At 44.2% G+C, this 22,029-nt stretch overlaps 2 protein-coding genes across 3 annotated transcripts in view; one reads left to right on the top strand and one right to left on the bottom strand.

Annotated features, from left to right (window-relative positions):
* NTAN1 (N-terminal asparagine amidase) overlaps positions 1-9,097 on the bottom strand; it is a 43,575-nt gene extending 34,478 nt beyond the window's left edge. Inside the window, exons 1-2 of one of the 2 annotated variants that reach the window (XM_083153307.1) lie at positions 8,891-9,097; positions 2,265-2,367 (exon numbers count right to left, since the gene is read on the bottom strand). In XM_083153307.1, coding sequence (XP_083009433.1) covers positions 2,265-2,367; positions 8,891-8,971 — 184 coding nt within the window. In that variant the 5' untranslated portion in view covers positions 8,972-9,097. Of the gene's footprint in view, positions 1-2,260; positions 2,368-8,890 lie in introns of those variants that run through there. The other variant, XM_083153308.1, reaches the window with a different exon arrangement.
* A 294-nt stretch (positions 9,098-9,391) lies between these two features.
* The window catches only part of RRN3 (RNA polymerase I transcription factor RRN3), a 32,469-nt gene continuing 19,831 nt past the window's right edge, over positions 9,392-22,029 (top strand). The window contains exons 1-5 of the mRNA XM_083153305.1: positions 9,392-9,573; positions 15,375-15,498; positions 18,480-18,536; positions 19,382-19,471; positions 20,928-21,057. Of these exons, the coding sequence (XP_083009431.1) occupies positions 9,413-9,573; positions 15,375-15,498; positions 18,480-18,536; positions 19,382-19,471; positions 20,928-21,057 (562 nt within the window). The 5' untranslated portion in view covers positions 9,392-9,412. The remainder of the gene's footprint in view (positions 9,574-15,374; positions 15,499-18,479; positions 18,537-19,381; positions 19,472-20,927; positions 21,058-22,029) is intronic.

The following is a 22,029-nucleotide window of genomic DNA, read 5'->3' on the forward strand; positions in this document are numbered from 1 at the left end:
GGGTTTCCTTATTATTATGACATGTGTTCAGAATACCGAACGTAACAGAAGAGGAGAACACATTATTCTAGGACTAGTGGAGGGTCATTTAGTAACATTTGTTCTTCGTACCAGCGGGGGTTTTGGAAACATTGATGAAGAGTTTGTTTAGTCGATATAGGTAACGTTTCCATGTAGCTGTTCCAGGTAGCGAAGAACTGTTTGGTACGTGAGTCCTTTTGGAGGGAGGCCTCCAACCAATCCATGTGGAAAATAAAAAACAGTTTATCTTTGAACATTGCCAAGGCTGGAGGGGAGGTTTGGACCCATACTTGAAGGATCCAGGAAATTGCCCGCATTAATTTTTTGATGGGTTTAGGGACTCTAATTTCCTCTGGGAGGATGCCGAATATGGCCCATTCCGGGGTGAGTGGGGTGTAGTTTACCAAATGCTCATTGGCAAAGTCACGAACTTCCTCCCAGAATCTCTTGACTGTGTCTCCTTTTTTAAAATATGCACAAAGTGTAAATCACCTTATGGTTCAAAGTCCTGCATTCTAAATCAAATGCAGGACTCTAGAACTGAGAAGTAGCAACAGTGTTCTATTGTGCTGCTAGGGCATGTATACACTTGGCTAATTTAGCTGGACCCCTTCCCCCAAATAGACCTACAAGGGGTCCAGCTAAAAGACAACACAAATGAAAAATGCACTTCACCTTTAAAAATTTAAAATTACAGATATCTTCTATTTAACAATAAATAAATTCCAGTCCTGATAAGGAGACACATGGCAGTGGTAGCCTTGCAAACAGCCATTACATTCAGCTGGTACATTCAGTAGAAAGATTTCGGTACTTGTTTCCTATCTGGGCGCCTGCTAAGTTAATTGCGCACCATGCTATTCTCCGTATAAAAATCGGATCGCATCGCATCGGATACCACAAATGCACATACACGATATTGAACGATGCGATGCGATCCGATTCGATTTTCCATAGGAAACAATGTTAAATGGATCAATTTACCCAAATCAGCATAGGGAAGAATGGTAAATGGGCCAGAAACCCCAAAAAAACCCACAGAGCAGTGGAATGTCCCCCCAAAAGTAGTTGACGCCACCCCGCCATCAACGTGAACCCGAAGCGTGGCGAGCGGCGGCGGTACGCGTCCTCCGACCTTTTCATGCCCTACTATCCACTAGGGCGTGGAGTGAGAATAGAATAGTGTGGCGAGCGCAGCGAGCCACCGAGCCCGAAGCGTGGCGAGCGCAGCGAGCCCCGCGAGGGGACGCGGATACCTTCACAGGTAAACGCGTCTCTTCGCGGGCTTCCCAGATGTCCGCGTCGCCATGGACACCTGGGAACCCCGCGAGGGGACGCGTATAACTGTGAAGGTATCCGCGTCCGCTCGCCACGCTTCGGGCTCGGTGGCTCGCCACACTATTCTATTCTCACTCCACGCCCTAGTGGATAGTAGGGCATGAAAAGGTTGGAGGACGCGTACCGCTGCGCTCGCCACGCTTCGGGTTCACGTTGATGGCGGGGTGGCGTCAACTACTTTTGGGGGGACATTTCAATGTTCAGGGGTGTTTTTGGCCCATTTACTATTGTTCCTATGATAATTTGGCTAAATTGAGCCATTTCACATTGTTTCCTATGGGAAATCGAATCGGATCGCATCGCATCGTATGCCATCGTACATCATCGAGTACCGAATCCGATGTGATGCGATTTCATTACGGTGCCGTCCGTAGAAAACCTGGGCGCCCAGATAGGAAACAAGTACTAAGATTTCACATTGAAATAAGCAATACAGATGTGTTCACATACATCTAGCCCTCTTTTGCGTTAAACAGCCCTTCTAGTCACGCCATAGCAGGAGCGCAGGGCCCTTTTTTTTGCGAATTTTTACATTAAAATGCATCTTGTTTGCAAAGGGAGCAAACAAGCAGCTTCTGCTGATTGAAATGATATGTGGCACGCGTGCACTTTATATGCAACCACGGTGGATCGGTTCTAGTGGAAAACACTAGGGTTTCATTTTTAAAGCAGATACAGCTGCAGTCACACAATGAATATAGGGACGCCACAGGTCATCATTATTAATCATACAAGCGCAACTATAACCCTCTAGCACCACACTGCTTCCAGTTCTAAATCTCTGTTGTCTCACAGAAGTCTGGGAATACTGGCTAACCATGAGCTGGAGAATTACATGGGCCCATATTATAATTAACAAGTATCTTATAGGCAGCCATTTGTCACACAATAATATACATACATACTGTCATTTGGTGTTGTTACAGCCAGTTCCCTTTGCTGTACATATAGGAAACCTTTAGGTCCAAAAACTTGTGTGGATTGGCTTGTTAATTCTTTGGCTCGCTCCTAGTGAATAAATAAGAAACAATTAATATTTTATACAAAAAAAAAAAAAAAAAAATACGATATAGATATTATATTATACATATAAGCAGTTTCACGGATTGTTGCCATCTCTGACCTCAGTGTAATTGGCCCCCTTAAAAATAACCTGGTTTGAACATGGGTAAGACCTGTGTTGAAGGGCAGTGTAAATGGGCAACCCGGTACTCGTTTACATACCTCCTGACCACAGCGTCCTGCGTTCAGTCCAGAGGCTTGGAGAAGGGATATGCAGCCTCCACTGCTGCACTATGCAGTCGGAGCATGGGGCAGCCCAGCAGCTTCCCAGTGTGCTGGGCTTGCCCCCAGCATGACGTAGGCGATGCAGGGAATCCCGGCCAGCAGATTTTTTGGACTTGGAGATGACCTAATCTCAAAGCGCCAGCTTTCAAAGCACTGCCCCTGGGTGCACAGTGCTGGCCTGGGAGTATCCCGGGTCGGAACTACAATGTAAATGCAGTAAATCACGGATCTGACTCAGATTGGGACCATGTTACAAATACCAGGTCGGATCCGGGATTTTGGTGTGAAAGGTACATATAAAACACAATCGTTATTCTGTTAAATAATTTTTACAGTGAGGTAATCATTAAACCAGAGAAATAAAAACAGTGGCTAAATAAATATGCCCCAACGTGTAACAAAAATGTTTGTGCTCTTATTTATGTTTTTTGTATTAATTGTATCCTCTTTATTTGAACTTTATTTATCACACTAACTGTATCTTTTTAACTTCATTGCAAAGAAATTATAGCCTCTCCATCCTTGATCCAAAATTTGTTATAAAGCAGAAAAGCTTTTCTCTACTATATTGTGAAATGGAAATGTATTACATTTATAATCTTCTAATAATATAGATATAAAATTTTTCAACTTATAGGCCCTTATTCTGGTTCACTAGTAAAAGGCAAAATCCTTCTCAAATGGACAAAACTATGTGCATTGCAGGTGGGGCAGATGTAAAATGTGCAAAGAGTTACATATTAGTGAGTTATTTTGTTTCAGTGCAGGGAAAATACTGACTGCTTTATTTTAACACTGCAATATAGATCTCACTTTGAAGTAAAACCCCACCCAAATCTAATTCTCTTTGCACAAGTTACATCTGCCCCACATGCAGTGCACATGGTTTTGTCCATTTGAGAAGGAATTTGCCTCTACGAGTGAACCAGAATAACCCCCATAATACCCTTTCAGACAAAATTGTCTGTAAATCTTGGCTTTGACTTGGCATTTGAGTGCCGGGTCATTTTGCTGGTCCCAGATTGACCCCCCTTTCACACAGAAAAGCAAAATTACCTAGTCAAGCATTTCTACCCAGTAATTTGCTGATAAACAGGAGTATTTATTCTGTGTCAGAGTGTCAACCCAAGTAAAAGAGTAAAAACCACGGAATTTCAACCTGGGTTGCCCCTCTCACACAAGAAAAGGACCCATGTCGAATTGCAAATTAGCAGGCAGACATTTTTAACCCAGTAATTTGCTTTTCAGTGTGAAAGGGGCATAAGAGTTACTGTTGATAAATACAGGATTTTAATAGGGAGAATCGGGGAGAGTACCCAAATAGTACAATTATAATTTGGTCAGAATTAGGGAGTTCAATCCCAGGATGAGTGGGATCGCGGGATTTGGCCCCAAAATTAACAGCACGGCTCCCAACCGCCTGCCCCCCAGCCGGGATTGAGCATTTTTCAATCCTGAATTCCAGCCCAATCTGAATTCCAGCACAATCTGAAAAGGTGGCTGACAACCCTATGCATTTCGATGCAGAAGGGGAACAATATATAATGCAGTACGGACCACAAACTGGGGCAGATGTATTATCCTGGTACAGTGATAAAACAGTGGAAGGTGATAACGCACCAGCCAATCAGCTGTGTTTGAAAAATGACAGGAGTTGATTGGCTGGTGCGTTATCACCTTCTACTTTATCACTTTACTAGGCTAAATACATCTGCCCCTATATACCACTTTGTCGCATCTGCTGTCAGCTGGGCACACAGGATGTCTAATATGTAATCAGCTTTAGCATTGGTGACATATTAGTATAATCCTGTGTCTGGAATAGGGATTGCTACAAAGTGTTATGATCTATTACAGTATATCTGTATATAGTTGAGACTGACTGTATCTCTAAATTACGGCAATCCAGTTATAAACAGGTTCCTGACCTATTAAAATAAATTTAACAGTAAGAATACATATACAGGGTGATTCAAAAGTCGCAGTACACCTTTATGTTTTAAAAACTGTGCAGGAAATGGGAAACTTGAATACTCCAGTAAGGAATGGGTGGCATGGGCTATCTTTTAGGGGGGCCATCTTGAATCTAAAAGTCCATTAACACTGGGCGACTATGCCCAGCATGTATGTGCATACGCACTGAGCGTCTTTACCCCTGCCCGGCGCCGACGGAGGGGGGAGAACGGCGTTGCATAGTGCAGAGCTATGCAAAGCCGTCCTCAACCCCGCTCATCTGCTGGCATAACCAGCAGATGAGCGGCTTTCCCAGGCGATAATGCGGGAGCGCGCAGCAGCGCTCACTGCTCATCGCTGGGGCATACACACTAGGTGGCTTTGAGCTGAAAGCCGCTCAAACTGGCTGTTTTGAGCGGCTTTCAGCTCAAAGTCGCCCAGTGTGTATAGGCCTTAAGTTAGTTTTCGCATTTCCTGCAGTTTTTGAAACAAAAGGGGGTACTTGTGTATTATCACGGCACCAATCGCATACCACTAATTAAGGTATGCGATGGGACCCGATTTTTGGGTCCAAAGACCCGCACTGTACAATAAAATATCGTATGCCATTAAAATGCGATGCAATTTTTTTAATTGTACAAGCATCATGATGGGTGATTACTATGTTAAATGCACCCCCATTGTTAACGCCACCCCTACTATCAATGCCAACCCAAAGCGTGGCGAGCGCAGCTGTACGCGTCCTCCGACCTTTTCATACCCCCATTATCCACATCGGCGCGGAGTTGATTTTAGATAGTGTGGCGAGCCACTGAGCCCTAAGCATGGCGAGCGGACGCGGATTACTTCACATGCATTCCGCGTCCCCTTGTGGGGGAAGAGTGATGGGTGTTTGTTATATGAATATATAATATGGTGGTTTTAATAGCACAAAAAGAGGAATATATGTATGTTAAGGCTATACACTATGCCAGCGGTGGCCAACCCGCGGCGTGCCCCGGTGCTGAGACAGCTCCCCTGCTCCCAGCACCGGAGCAGGGACAGGGAGAGACAGAGCTGTGTCCCCCACGGGACACAGCTTCCCCTGGCGCAGAGATCAGCTGTCTGATCCCTGCGCCGCTAATGAAGCGGGGAGCGGCGAAGCGGCGGTGGATGGAGCGGGGTTTTGAATTTGGCGCCAATTCGGCTGCCAATTCAAAACGCCGCTCGCGGTGGTTTGAACCTCCCACCGTCCGGGATTTCCAATAGGAAACGGCCGCGGCGAGCCAATCAGCACTAGCCGCGCCGTACTCCGCCCCGCCCCCGGCATCTGACATCAGACGCCACCGGGAGGGTGAAGAACAAGACGACTCAACGGCGGCGGAGCGCAGGAGCGCTCCTGAAGACGCGAGAAGACACCAGAGGATGGCGCAGAAGACGACGGCGGGGAGAAAAGGTCCAGCGGCCGCTGAAGGGGCCAGAAGACGCCGGGATCAAGAAGATATCCGGCGCCTTCTGCAAGAAGAAAACAAGCGGCGGCGCCGCCGCTGGCCAGAAGAAAGAAGATGGCGGCCGGAGAGGCCAGCGGGGGTGGGATGCAATAGAGCTGCCTCTCCCAACACCAGGAAGGGGCCTTTGGCCACCTACCCCCCATCCACCCTAGACCACCGGGTGTCGGACACTAGGCCCGTGGGCACATTCAGGCCCTTCCGGCCTGTGGGCGCATTAGTCTGGCTTTCTTGGCCCGTGGCTCATTTGTTTGTTGGGCCCTCCTGGCCCCTCAGAGAATAGGTGGGCCCTTTAGTTAGGAAGCTGGGCCCTCCAGCATATGATATTTGGCACTGTGCGGGCATATGATATCTTGCACTGTGGGGGCATATCTGGCACTGTGGGGCATATCTGGCACTGTGGGGCATATCTGGCACTGTGGGGCATATCTGGCACTGTGGGGCATATCTGGCACTGTGGGGCGTATATGTGTGGCACTGGGGGGGGCATATCTGGCACTGTGGGGCGTATATGTGTGGCACTGGGGGCATACCTAGCAATGTGGGGGGCATATCTGGCACTGGGGGCATAAAGTTTTGTCATGTAGCCACTCCCCCTTGTGTCATATGACCACGCTCCTGGTCACTCCCCCGTCCACGCCCCTTTTTGGTGCGCACGCCTTTGGCACGCATGATGTTGGCTCTTTGGCTTGACTGCCGATATTTTTCGGCTCTTTACCTCTGACCAGTTGGCCACCCCTGCACTATGCGATATGGGCCCGATTTCACCCGATTCCGGCCCAACTTGCATGTGTATGACATCCGATCCGCGATTCTGTGCGCATCGGACCAGAGATGGGCTGCACGCAAGATCAGTTGTACATGCAGTCTGTAAGCGGCACATCACGGGTGCTTTTTAGCACCTGCAAAGTATTGCATCCTATACTAGGTGTGTGCCAGCGGTGCGGGGAGTGCTGGGTAGGAGAGTGCTACCCCTGTCCTGCATCCAAAAACATACAAAAGAATCAGCAGCCACCCATTTTTTTTTAATGGGCTTTTTTTTTATTTCCCTGCCCCCCACCTGCAGCTCCCTAGAAGTTACACATCTAGTGCCAAATAATAAGGGAGCACTACTGGGGAGCTGCTGGGTGAGCTCCTTGGAAATTGGGTCACACTTGTCCTTGGACTAATGTATGGGGGTCTTTACCCAGTATATTCCTCTCTATGATAAGATCCAACTGCAGTTAAATTGACTTTACCAAACAATGTAGAGTACAGAGTGTAATAGGAGTGCTGACACTACACCTGTCTTGACACTACTGCACCAGCTAACAGGGTTTTAAATCTTTGTGAAAAAGAAGCAACAAAACTATATATTTATGACTTGGACATGTAAAGGTTCTCCAGAGGCAGAAGTCACACAACTGTATGGGCAACTTAAGAGCATCTTACAGAATGTAAGAAAGACATTCACATGAAAGAAAGTAGCAAATGTGGAAGCACAGGGAACCTTTAAAGCGGCACAATCCTTGTGGATACATCTGTCATCAGTAGCACAGGCAGCATCATACAGTATACATGCAGCATCCCATCCAGCATCATACAGTATACACGCAGCATCACATCCATCTAGCGCAGGTAGCATCCCATCCAGCACAGGCAGCATCATACAGTATACATGCAGCATCACATCCATCTAGCACAGGTAGCATCAAATCCATCTAGCACAGGTAGCATCCCATCTAGCGCAGGTAGCACCACATCCATCTATCGCAGGTAGCATCACATCTAGCCAGTGGCGTAACTAGATACATGTGGGCCCCATAGCAAAAGTTTGTAAGGGCCCCTATTTATCACCTAATGCTGAAAAATGTATACAGCACATAATACTTTGACAGGCTAAGTGGGCCCCTCTCAGTTCTGGGCCCCATAGCAGCTGCACCCCCTGCCCCTATTGTAGTTACGCCATTGCATCTAGCACAGGCAGCATCCCATCCAGCATCATACAGTATACACGCAGCATCACATCCATCTAGCGCAGGTAGCATAACATCCAGCACAGGCAGCATCATACAGTATACATGCAGCATCCCATCTAGCACAGGCAGCATCCCATCCAGCATCATACAGTATATACGCAGCATCACATCCATCTAGCGCACGTAGCATCCCATCCAGCACATCATACAGTATACATGCAGCATCACATCCATCTAGCGCAGGTAGCATCACATCCATCTAGCGCAGGTAGCATCACATCCATCTAGCGCAGGTAGCATCATACAGTATACAGGCAGCAGCATCAAATCCATCTAGCACAGGTAGCATCACATCCATCTAGCGCAGGTAGCATCACATCCATCTAGCGCAGGTAGCATCACATCCATCTAGCGCAGGTAGCATCACATCCATCCAGCACAGGCAGCATCCCATCCAGCACAGGCAGCATCCCATCCAGCACAGGCAGCATCCCATCCAGCACAGGCAGCATCCCATCCAGCACAGGCAGCATCCCATCTAGCACAGGCAGCATCATCATACAGTATACATGCAGCACCCCATTCATCTAGCGCAGGCAGCATCATACAGTATGCTGCATGTACATTCAGCATTACATACATCTAGCATAGGCAGCATCATATACAGGCAGCATTACATCCATCGGCAGCATGACATACATCTAGCACAGTTAGCATGATATACATGTAGCATTACATACATCTAGCTCAGGCAGCATCAGATCTGGAATGGATGCTGCCTGGTAGTGTAGGTTCCACCTGCTGTGTGTCCCTCCATGTATCGCCAGTGAGAATAAATACCCTTACCTTCAGGTGAGGATGCATGTGCATAATCCGTGACACAGGCTGTCTGACATTCAGCCTCTTACTGTCCATTAGCAGGGGCATGTCTGCCAGTGCCAGTGCCAACACAAACTCTGAATGACTACCGTCGCTGCCAAACTTCCCTGGACAGAGGAGATAAGTGTCAGGCAGCTACGAGCTGCGCCGGGCGGGGACAGTACAGAGCGACTTTGCACCATGGGAGTTGTAGTTCTTGATGGCGGTATGTAAACGAAGCAGACTACAATTCCCGGCAACCTCCGTCACCTGCCTCTCTGCTGTCAAAATTATCATATCTCGTTGTAAAACCATATTTATTAGCTAGGGAGTATGGACTAATAATAACTGTACAGTGCACCTCATAGTATTAATAGAAAGCTAAAAAAAAACCTTTGTCATTTATTAAAATGCAGCAAATAAATGCACGTTTGACTATATTTCATTTCTATATAGTAAGATACAATTCTGCGTAAAGTTAAGTTCGTGAACAGCAGTAGTACACCCAACATGGCCGCTCGGTCCGGTCGTTCGTGGTGCCTCCCTTCCTGTGCTACGGTGACGTACTTCCTGCATGGATCATGCTGCTCCCTGCGTGTTGGTTCCATACTGAGGCAGAGTACGCACGTTGTGGTGTTGGACCCGGCAGATACAGCTTCCTGCGCTACCCGGTATGAGTGTCATTGGGCTATAGCGCTGTCATATCAATAACCTGTGTGTGTGACATTTAGTCTTCGTAAATATATAACTTTATACTGTATATGTCCATATAGCATTGGCATGGCCTCATGCTGTATGTGTGACTGGCTGATATGCACAACTAATGCAGGTTTAGGACTTGCAGCTGTTTGTGTAATCTCTGTGTCTGCTGTGATGTATTCCCAAAACGTCCCTCAGTTATTGGCCACTGCAAGCTTTATTTATTTTTTAACCAGATTAATATCAAATCCCAGTGTCCTTTACTCTGTGAGTCCATTCAATGCAGTATATACAGTTCATAGGCCATGTTTCTAATAGATTCCACATGATATATCTGTCTCTCCTGTTTTGGTTTGATATTAGTGGGATACAGTTAGTGGATAGGCAATCTCTAGGTCGACACCTAAAAAGGGTTGACATACCTTAGGTCAGGGTTGCCTACCTGACCCTGTCCTTCAGGGAGAAAATTCTCGGTACTTGTTTCCTAGAACGGCCACAATCGTGAGTGATCGTGGCTCTTAATTAAGGGACACGATCCTCACGATGTGGCCGATTTTTTACAATTTTTTCACTTTGAATGACAAAAATCGGGTCAATCGGTCGGTCGCGACCAATTAAAATCGGCCGCGATGCGACCGACCGATTCACCCGATTTTTACATAGACTTCAATGTTAAAAAATCTTTTAACATTGAAATCGGGAGGATCGCGTTGGTCTTGTGCCATTATAATGGCACAAGATTAGATGGACTTGATTAAGTCCATCTTACATAGGGAAAAATGATAAAAAAGGTGAAATGGGCCAATATGACCCATTTCACATTTTTTATGTGCCCGCCATGACCCCACGATAGACGTCAACCCGAAGCGTGGCGAGCGGCAGCGGTACGCGTCCTCCGACCTTTTCAATCCCCTACTATCCACGTCGGCGTGGAGTTGAGAATATATAGTGTGGCGAGCGCAGCGAGCCACCGAGCCCGAAGCGTGGCGAGCGCACGCGTATACCTGTGAAGTTATACGCGTCCCCTCGGGGGGCTCGCTGCGCTCGCCACGCTTCGGGCTCGGTGGCTCCCTGCGCTCGCCACACTATATATTCTCAACTCCACGCCGACGTGGATAGTAGGGGAATGAAAAGGTCGGAGGACGCGCACCGCCGCCCCTCGCGGGCTCGCTGCGCTCGCCACGCTTCGGGTTGACGTCTATCGTGGGGTCTAGCCCACTTAGTAACATTTGGGGGGGCAATTGAAAAAAATAGGGTAAAAAAAAAAAAAAAATCGGGTGAAAAATCGGTCGATCGGATCGGTCGCATCGTATGCGACCAAATCGCATGCGATGCGATCGATGCGATTTTTTATCTTACGACCACAACGATCTAAATCGTTGTGGCCGTGCTAGGAAACAAGTACCAAATTCTCTGTTCCTGGACTTCCCTGGTAATGTAGGATTGCCAACACCTGTGGTGAAACACCTTTCTTATCAATTACCTCGCTCCCCACAGGTGATGACAATCCTACATTACCAGGGGGATGTCCAGGAGCAGAACATTTTCTCCCTGAAGGAGAGGGTCAGGTAGGCAACCCTGCCTTAGGTTGACACTGCTAATAGGTCGGTGCAAGGTTTATGGTCTACATAGGGGAGGTCAAAAAGTCCACCTGAGTTTTTCATGATTTTTTTTTTTAAAGGTGTTTTTTCATACTTTACTATTGAAGTGGGAATATAATAGTGTTCTGAGCGAAGTGAGGAGCCGCGATACATATACATACGGCGTTCATGTCCACATGACTACATAGACACCAAAAAATCATGAAAAACGCATGTCGACCTTTGACTGTGACCATAAGATTGTGTTGACGTTTTGGTAGTGTCGACCTAACGTATGTCGGACCTATTTTTTTGTGTCAACCTAGTGACTGTCATCCTAGAAATTGTCTATCATCTATACTGTAACCATTATTAGTAAATACTTTATTTTGAAGTTCCATGCAACTTTCACTTTTGCACAGAATTTTCTGTTGTTATTTACTCCATTTAGATTGCTATGCCAGGTTTTTGTACATGGGCCCTTCGCTGGTGCTAAACACGGCCCTGTTGGTGATCTAACCGCCGACAGATCCCGAGCTGGTGCTTGGAGTTGAGATCTTCAAGCAGTGTCTCAACCAATGCGGTGAAAAGGTCCTGGGTCACATCCACCTGGCTTACCCATTTACACAGCACCGCGAGTGGCGTCCAACCCTGTTCGCTACCTGTGTTTAAATGTTGGGTCACATGACCCAACTTATTTTAACTGTGTGCTTTCATACTGAGTAGCATACAAGCGGCTGTACCCATGTTATGACACTGGGAAGCCGCATACCAATGTTAGAAAAAAGACAGGTATGCCCAGACAGCACGAGGCAGGACACCAGACGCAGAATATAAGCTTTGTGGGGCAACAACATAAAGACGCCGCATAACCCTACCAAAAAATCGGTGCATGCTCAGGCTTTCAAAGTAATGACACAAAACACACTTGAATATCCATATCTAAATAATATCTAGCAACAGGACTATGTCAATAAAAATGCATACTGTTCAAAATCTGATTCATTGTGTGTGAGTGTGTTGAACATGGGATGAATGCAAAGATATTTCACATCTGACTACAGGGGTTATTAAAGTATTATTCATAAGCAGAGAATATAATATATATATCAGACCCAGTAGAGGGGACTGAACATTTGCACTATCTAATAGAAAGATTGACCACATTAAAGTATAACTACTAAAGAGAGTACAAATTACTGCAATTTATTGCAAAGCCATCAGGAAAAAAGGATAAAATTGTATCCAATTATTACCAACAAAAGTGCAACACTGTATCTGAATAATAAAGCTGTCTGTATAGCCGTATATGACAGAACAAAAATGCAACACTGTATCGGAATAATAAAGCTGTCTGCATAGCAGTATATGACAGAACAAAAGTGCAACACTGTATCTGAATAAAGCTGTCTGTATAGCCGTATATGACAGAACAAAAGTGCAACACTGTATCGGAATAAAGCTGTCTGTATAGCAGAATATGACAGAACAAAAGTGCAACACTGTATCGGAATAATAAAGCTGTCTGTATAGCCGTATATGACAGAACAAAAGTGCAACACTGTATCGGAATAATAAAGCTGTCTGTATAGCAGTATATGACAGAACAAAAGTGCAACACTGTATCTGAATAAAGCTGTCTGTATAGCAGTATATGACAGAACAAAAGTGCAACACTGTATCTGAATAAAGCTGTCTGTATAGCCGTATATGACAGAACAAAAGTGCAACACTGTATCTGAATAAAGCTGTCTGTATAGCAGTATATGACAGAACAAAAGTGCAACACTGTATCTGAATAAAAAAGCTGTCTGTATAGCAGTATATGACAGAACAAAGTGCAACACTGTATCTGAATAATAAAGCTGTCTGTATAGCAGTATATGACAGAACAAAGTGCAACACTGTATCTGAATAAAGCTGTCTGCATAGCAGTATGACAGAACAAAAGTGCAACACTGTATCTGAATAAAGCTGTCTGTATAGCAGTATATGACAGAACAAAAGTGCAACACTGTTTCTGAATAATAAAGCTGTCTGTATAGCAGTATATGACAGAACAAAAGTGCAACACTGTATCTGAATAAAGCTGTCTGTATAGCCGTATATGACAGAACAAAAGTGCAACACTGTATCGGAATAATAAAGCTGTCTGTATAGCCGTATATGACAGAACAAAAGTGCAACACTGTATCTGAATAATAAAGCTGTCTGTATAGCAGTATATGACAGAACAAAAGTGCAACACTGTATCTGAATAAAGCTGTCTGTATAGCCGTATATGACAGAACAAAAGTGCAACACTGTATCGGAATAATAAAGCTGTCTGTATAGCCGTATATGACAGAACAAAAGTGCAACACTGTATCTGAATAAAGCTGTCTGTATAGCAGTATATGACAGAACAAAAGTGCAACACTGTATCTGAATAAAGCTGTCTGTATAGCCGTATATGACAGAACAAAAGTGCAACACTGTATCTGAATAAAGCTGTCTGTATAGCAGTATATGACAGAACAAAAGTGCAACACTGTATCTGAATAAAAAAGCTGTCTGTATAGCAGTATATGACAGAACAAAAGTGCAACACTGTATCGGAATAATAAAGCTGTCTGTATAGCCGTATATGACAGAACAAAAGTGCAACACTGTATCGGAATAAAGCTGTCTGTATAGCCGTATATTACAGAACAAAAGTGCAACACTGTATCTGAATAAAGCTGTCTGTATAGCCGTATATGACAGAACAAAAGTGCAACACTGTATCTGAATAAAGCTGTCTGTATAGCAGAATATGACTATCTGCTGAAAACAGAAAGTACAGCAGGAAAAGTCAGATGCGGAGTATATACTAAAATATAGAATATCAATAAATACGTACTAAGAATACCCTCTTCTTAAGGTCATAAGAACTAACACATAAAGTTCTTGAAACGTGTATACACAAAGCATCCACATCTCGATTTTAATTACAATTTCTGACTTTCTGCACGTCTATACTATTGTCTTCGCAAGAAGGTATAAATAGTACACCCTCTATTTTAATGATTATAAGAATAAAAGTTAATTTTAAAAATAGAATTATCAGTTGGACGCCTGGCACAATTATCTGCAGCGTGCACCCACTTTTTCTCTACTACTCTCGTTCTTCCAACATATGCTTTCACACTGCACAATATCCAGAGTTGCTGCTTGTTCATGTCCAGTAACCCGTGCTATTGATGGCTATGTGAAATGGGTATTACAGTATCACTCTAAAGGCCCTGATACAATAGTGTGATTTGGGCATTTTTTCAAGGCACCAGGCCGATAAATCGAGTGTGAAATTGTATGACATTTACATTACTAACTCTAATCTGATGTGCAGTCCTGTGTGCTTTGGAACTGGAGATTGTCAGTGCTGCAACAAGGATTATTCATATCCTCGTGCGGAGAATGGGATTGCATGCAATACATTGTGTGCAGAGTAACCACATACAATGTGTATAGCATGTAATCCAGCCTCCGAGCCATTTGAAAAATTACCGCGTGTGAAACCTCCTACTAGTGCAGTGATGGCTAACCTTGACACTCCAGCTGTTGTTGAACTACACATCCCAGCATGCCCTGCTACAGTTTTACTATTTAGCCATGCTAAAACTGATGCAGGACATGCTGGGATGTGTAGTTGAAAAATGCTGGAGTGTCAAGGTTAGCCACCACTGTACTAGTGTATGGTGGCCTTTAGGGGAAAATTTACTAAAGCTTCTAAAAATGAAAAGATGTGAAGTTGCCCATAGCAACCGGTCAGATTCTGTCTATCATTATTCTGTTGCATCCTAGTAAATGATAGGATCTGATTGGTTGGTATGGAAAATATCACCTTTTTTCATTTTTAACTGCTTTAGTAAATTTACCCGTAGTTGAATTTATTTATTGTCTTGTATTTGGTGAAATTAGTTTCTGCGATTAAATGGCTAAATAAAATTTAAAAAAGTCTGCAATTTTGCCGATCCATGTATTTTTGACCGTGACGTTTTTTTTTTTTTTTTTGGGACTAGTCGAAAGATGGCCACTTTGAGTGAATAGGTCAAATCTAAATTCGACCTAAGAACATTGAAAAGCTGAATCGCCCACCCCTTAGTCTTATCTATTAACATGTTTTATATACAGTTTGGCTCTCAGTTAAATTTCCATGTTCTTTCCCCCCACAGTATATCAGTCCACACTACAAGAGACATCATGATGACCGAAAGTAATGAGTTTCTATGCTCCCCACCGAAGAAAACGGTCAGGTTTGGTGGCAAATTGACCGAAGTTCTGTCAAAGTATTCACAGGTAATTATTATCAGGTAGAATATGTTAGTCAGTGATCTAAAGATGAAAGTCCTATTACAAATTCTATCTCTTGGATCAATCCTATTCCTTATGTAGAGGAAGATGTACGAAGCAGTGAAGGCCCAGCGGCCTAACAGTTACATAATGAGTTTGGTACAGCACAGTCTATGGTGGTGGAAGTATCATTGTCATTCAGTTACTAGTGAGGAGAGATGTAATAAGTAATCATATTATGGCAGGCAGAATTGTCATGTGTCAAAACCAGTATCTCAGTAATACAGCGAAGTATATAGAATTAGGGTATATTGCATAGATATTTAAGTTGCACTATTCCAAACGCAAGTATATCGTCCCAAATTACTGTAGGCGCCATACAGAAACAACGAAACAATAAATCTAAAAATGAATACAAGAATCTGGTATAAAAATCCTTGCCATATCCAACTAATGCCTGACAAAATTTAAGACCAACTAGAATAAAATATACCAAAAAAAAAAAAAAGCAAACCTCCCTAAATTCCCCCACCCTGTATAACTCAAGCATACTTGGATCCCAAAAACTTTTCCCCCCCAGTATACCCACTCTATACTATATTAATCTAAACAACCCACCCACCAAATTCCAGGATATTATAACAAAGAAATGTCAAGGGCATTAGACCGATGGCCATAAGCTAGGCTGAACGAGATTCCGCTCTCCCACAGCGTATGCAAGTATAGTACACTTTTCTTATATGGCATATGATGCAGGGTTGCATATTAGAAGTTCATTTATAGTGAACATACAAACAGGATACACATAGGTAAGTCTACATCAGTAAGACAAATAATAGGAAAAGGGTAGATGACATGTGGAAAGGGCATCACAAATTTCAATGCGGTGCAATTCATTATTCTGGCCAGTATTTAAAGGCATGAAAAGACGGAGACATGGCAACAAACTCGTCTCCACTATCACGGGAACAAGCAATTACTCTATTTTACTCTTATCTGTACTTGAACCTTGCTGTAACAATTGCAAATTTCTCCATTGTGAGACAAATAAAGGGATTCTATCCTATTCGTTAACTTCAGCTGTTGCAAAGCATCTAGGCAGGATATACCATGGAATGACAAATGCAGACACAATTCTTTGAAAGCATATGTCCAGGATATACAGAGACACAGGAGCTATAGGTGCTGCAGCAACACAGCACTTAAGGTGCCCATACATGGTGCGAGGGTGCCGTGCGATGCGGGCATCCCATCGCACAGCACAGAGTCTTTGCAGCACATGCTTTTTTAACTAGCTTTGGATCGCATCACACACAAATCGCATGCGATGCAATCTAGTTCAAAACACATGGGGATATTGTACAGTGTAGGGGCACCTTTAGACACTTCAGCACACTTCACATGGGTGCAGGAGGGAGAGATGATATCCATCTGTATATCAGTAAACCTGTTGAGAAGCCTGTTTGCAGAGGCATTAACAGCCTACATTATCTGGTGTAGTAAGGCTTCCATATTTATATGCGTAACACATTTACTTGCTCAAAGGGATAAAGGTGCAGGAGGGAACACACTACTGCAGAGGACTTTCAAGAGAACATGGTGGCAGCTAGCACGTTGCCAGTTGTACAGGCTAGACTGGTAGCTGTTAGTCACCTTGCACCACCACCAGCACACAGCTGTGTGCAGCAGACAGGTTATACAAAAAAAAATTGAGGTACTGTTGTTGCCGAGTCACAATGCAGAGCCTGCTGATTGCAAAATGGCCGCGACCGCACGCACACCACCAGAGCAAGGCAGCCATGCGTCCAATAACAGCCGGAGAAAGACAAATCCTAACCACAGGAATCATTGCCAATGAGAATTGAGATGTCCACAGGAATGCTAGATGAATAGCAGGAGGATACATTCACCGAGGATACAGCCAGCGGACCCAAGAACACCATGTCAGCATGCCCACTCCACGTAAGTTCACTCCGGTACATACAGCCACAGCTGTAGACCAGGTGTTAAGCTGGCCATACACTACTGCAATCTCTAGCAGCAGTGTATGGCCGACCAATCCCCCGCGAGCCACCCGGGACCTTCCCGGGTGGCAGTCACATGCTATACATCACATAGGTCTTTTCACATGTGATGGTTCGCATGCGGCACCTGTTCCCTGTCGCCGGGAGGAGAGTCTGAGGTGGTTTCGTGGTCCGTGCACCCGTTCTGGGCCTTCGGGAATGGGTGAAATCATCCCCAATCGCGGTAGTGTAGGGGGGCCTCTTCACCAAAACAGGGAGCAATATTGCTTTCTGAAAAGGATATTTAGACAGGATTTAGGTGGGAAAACCCGTCCTGAGAAAAACGTCCTGGTTCTATCTACTCCAGGCCACGCCCCCTCCCGCTGTATCATTATTAATATGCAACTACAGTAATTGTTTCTTTAATGCTAATTGGTTGCCTTGGGCAGCTTGTTCACTGGCTCACTCCTCCACTCTTCACTGCTTTGTACATCTTTCACCTAGTAACTGAATGACCATATAATGACCATGATCCTTTCACCGCCAAACACTGTGCTGCACAAAGCTCTTTAAGTAACTGTTAGGCCTTGTACCAATGGGACCTCTACTACATAGACCAGAACTAGAACTTTGTTACAATAATGATCTAAAGCTGGGTGTCTGAACCTCAACCCTCAGGTTTTCCCAGCAGGTCATGTTTTCTGTCTGTGGAAGCAGGTGCAATGATTACTGACCCAGCAACATTGATTTTCTCACCCTTTGCATGATTAAAGACATTTACAAAACATTACATGTTGATATTTGTGAATGGGAGTAGAGGACCTCTGATCTGTGATTAAACTTGTTAAATGACCCATGTGTAGTATAAACGCTGAAGCGACCAAAAAACATAACAACCCGCATCTCTGTCAGTAACTAAACTACAGTGATTAGTTATAAATATTATCCCTGACTTTCAGAAGTGTAATTGTTTTCGTTCTCCAGGGAAATACCCAAGACTTTGAACTTCTAAAGCACCAGTTATCAGACCCCGATATAAAGGTAATGTAAAGTCTGGCTACTATCTATGGCATGTTGGCTGAATTGCTAGTATGTCCCTCTTTATTGACACTAATCAAATATATATACTGATATTGTTATTTATACTCCATTGTCCGTTGTGAAGGGAAAGTGTGCAAAATGTGTCAGCTTTGTTTTCACATGTCTACAATCTTCGCACTCTTGCTTTGTTTACTAAAAACCTTCTCCTTCACTTCAAACCGGGTGCACATTGAGCAATATGTTGTCCAGTCGATTGTGACGCCGCTAGGATTGATGTGCCGTATCAAACCTATTGCCACCTTGCATGTTAATGAAGGATGGAACAATGTTTGTCCATATTTCAGTAAAATCCCTCCAGTGTACTGGCAATCTGGCCTGATGGGGTTTCATTTCCCTTTCTGACCTCCAGTGTGAACCCAGCTATAAACTAATACAATCTGCTGTTTGGGTTTATTTGATGTAATCTAAAATGACCCTTAAGACATAATAAAAAGTCCAGAAATGTTCAAGGCGAAAAATGTAAACATTTTATATACTGAAAGCGGTGGTTATGAATTGATATGTGGATGGACTGTGATCTGACACCTGCTTCTAGCTTTCTTAGAAGTGTTGCTGCTACTCTGTGCACCTATGGAGGCAGTAGGAGTACTGGGGGTGACTTCCAAGCGCACTGCTGCATTTCACTATGGAGGTCTGATTATGTATAAAATGCCTATTTCCTGGCCATTAAACCAATTGCTTATGTTTCTACGAGAGGCACAAATCTGATTTTTGAAAGCACATTCTGGCACATATACAGTCGCTCACAACACTGTATGTAAATGATTTCTTTGGTCATTCTACAGGATGTGCAAATTGTGAGCTGGCTGCACGAACTCCGGATATCGGTAACCTACCTTACTGTGGACTACGAGCAGCTTGTCAGCATTGTCCTGGTGAGCTTGTGCTCTGGGGGTCTATATATTCGTTTATCCTGGGTTTGTTTTCACTCTCTCTGAAGATATCTATATATTAACTTGGGACTTTTGTTTGGGTCACATCTTACGCCACAGGAGATTTTTAAAATGTACTTGCCAAGGAGTAGAGGGTTGCTAGATTATATTGGTATAGAGTCAGGAGCAACTACATGTTCCATCCAATCCGGTTTACGGACTATTGAAAATACCATCCAGCAATTTACCTAGACACTGTGATCGTGATGTGTGGGTCCCAGAGACCCCTCCTTTTATACAGTTGGGGTCCAACTGCACTATTTCTGGATCCCACACACCTATATTGAGCTACCATTCCCCCACTATCATCACTGCAATGCCTTTGTGAGAGACAGAGGGTGTCCAAAAGAGTGGTGAATAGGGAGAGAAGGGTGGTCAGGGAGAGAGGGGGCTTCATGGAAAAAGAGGGAATGAGAGAGATGTGAAATAGGTGTCACACAAAGGGGAAGGGACAGGCGTAAAAATTAATGGTCGGGGAAAGAGAGAGAATGTGTTAGGGTGAGAAAGAGGTTAGAGAAGGATTGAAAGAGAAGGTGTAGTCAAGAGAGTGTGTCGGAGAGGCAGAGAGTGTGTCGGTGAGGCAGAGACTGGGGAAGCTTGTGGAAAGAGGTGGAAAGAAGAGAATCAAAGAGTAGGGGGAGATAAAGAGAGGTGAGATGGAGGGGTGTGGATCATTAGATTGACCACATGAAGGTCGACAGGGTCAGTATGTCAACAGTCAAAAGTTTGACATGGGTTCTTTACATTTTTTTAAGTCCCGGTTGTCGACATGGACCACCGTATCAGTGCATCTTGTCCTCTCGCTGCACTCGCAATGCTTTGGGCACACTCTTCTATTCTCCATCCTCACCCTAGTGAATGGTAGGGCATAAAATACCAGCTGTCAGTTCAAAGAAAAGGTAAAACCCATGTTCTCCTTTGACTGTCGACCTATTGCTCGTGTCGACCTAATTACCCTGTCAACATAAAGCCATGTAGACCTTTTGACTATGTCGACCTAATGCAGACCTTGTGTTGTATGTATGTATGTATGTATGTATGTTGACCTAGTAACCGTATACCTGATGGAGGGGGAGTACGAGAAAGGGGGAAGAGCAGAGGAGAGAGAAAGAAGAGATAGGGGACAAGGTAAACTGAGTGAGCAGGGGGGAGAAAAAGAGGAGAGGCAGCAGAGGCCAGAGACTGGGTGGGGAAGAGAGAAAAAGGGATGTAGGCATAACAAAAAAAGAGTCAAGAGATGGGTAACAGAGATAAGGGGTGGGAGGGAAGAGGTGGCGGTAGGCTACTGTTTATAAGGGTCCTCTGAACATTTTGATTGGTAAATTTAATGTGATCCTTGGATACAATAAAACAGCTACAGTACAACTGCAGTGGTTCTAGCCTGTCTGTCATCCTATAGAAACTACCATGGCTGAACAGAAGCAAAGAAGTTGTGGAAGAATATCTGTCTTTTTTGGGCAACCTTGTATCAGCCCAGACTGTGTACTTACGTTCCTGTCTGAACATGATCGTCTCACACTTTGTACCAGGTAAGTGTTTTCACCAAGTAATATTCTATGTATAAACTGTAAACTGTTGATTTGATATATTGGCTGTGCAGCCGCGATGTGTGCTGACAGATCTAAGCCTATGTTGATAGGCAAATGCTGCGATCTTAGTAGGATAGACAGTGTATGCTCTGTATATGGTGAATATATGTATATGTAGATATACCTACATACATATAAGAGAGCACCACACACTTGTATGAATATTTATAAAATGTATTGTTAATTAGACAATATATTAAAAATAAAAAATATATGCATATATACACTTATAATAAAGTAAAATAAATAAAAATATACATATATTGATTGCACTTTCTGCTGAATTAATGTTAAATTCAGATATAGCCAAGTCCTGGGAAAATATTAGAGCTCCACCATTTTAATATAGTGTCAATTGCTTAATGGGATTGAAATTGAGATTCTCACCCTCAGTTGTATTTTTGGGGTGTAAGGGAAATCCAAACCTGCGTGAAGAAATTCCAATTTCTGCTTAATGCTTTTGATGTGGAGTCTACCGGCAGCAGTGGGAGCTGGAACTCGCGGTTGGCTCCAGCTACACCCACATGGCAGCCGTCTCCTGTTGACCTGCTGCCGCTGTTGGAATCAGCAGGGAGTGAACCGTCCATCACTTGATTGCAGGACACAGCAGCAGCGGGCACAAGCTCGTTCCGGATCTCAGTATAGGCGAAAAAACAGATTGCCACAATCAGGGTTTGAACGGAGGGCTCCAATATAAAAACCAGCAGGCTGTATTGGCAGGGGGATTGGAAATTAATACCCAGATCCTTGAATCGTTTCTCCGCTGTTAACACTGTAGCGGTTTCTTCTTCTGTATATGCCTGTGGGCGATGGCTAAAGGAAGAGGGTGCAGCGCCATGCTAATTGTGCCTTGCAACTAACAACAATACCCCCCATTTTACATATGTGTTTAAATGCATTGTTTTTCCTAAC

The sequence above is a fragment of the Crinia signifera genome, chromosome 7 (genome assembly GCF_055691185.1).
Source record: "Crinia signifera chromosome 7, ASM5569118v1, whole genome shotgun sequence".
Lineage (NCBI taxonomy): Eukaryota > Metazoa > Chordata > Amphibia > Anura > Myobatrachidae > Crinia > Crinia signifera.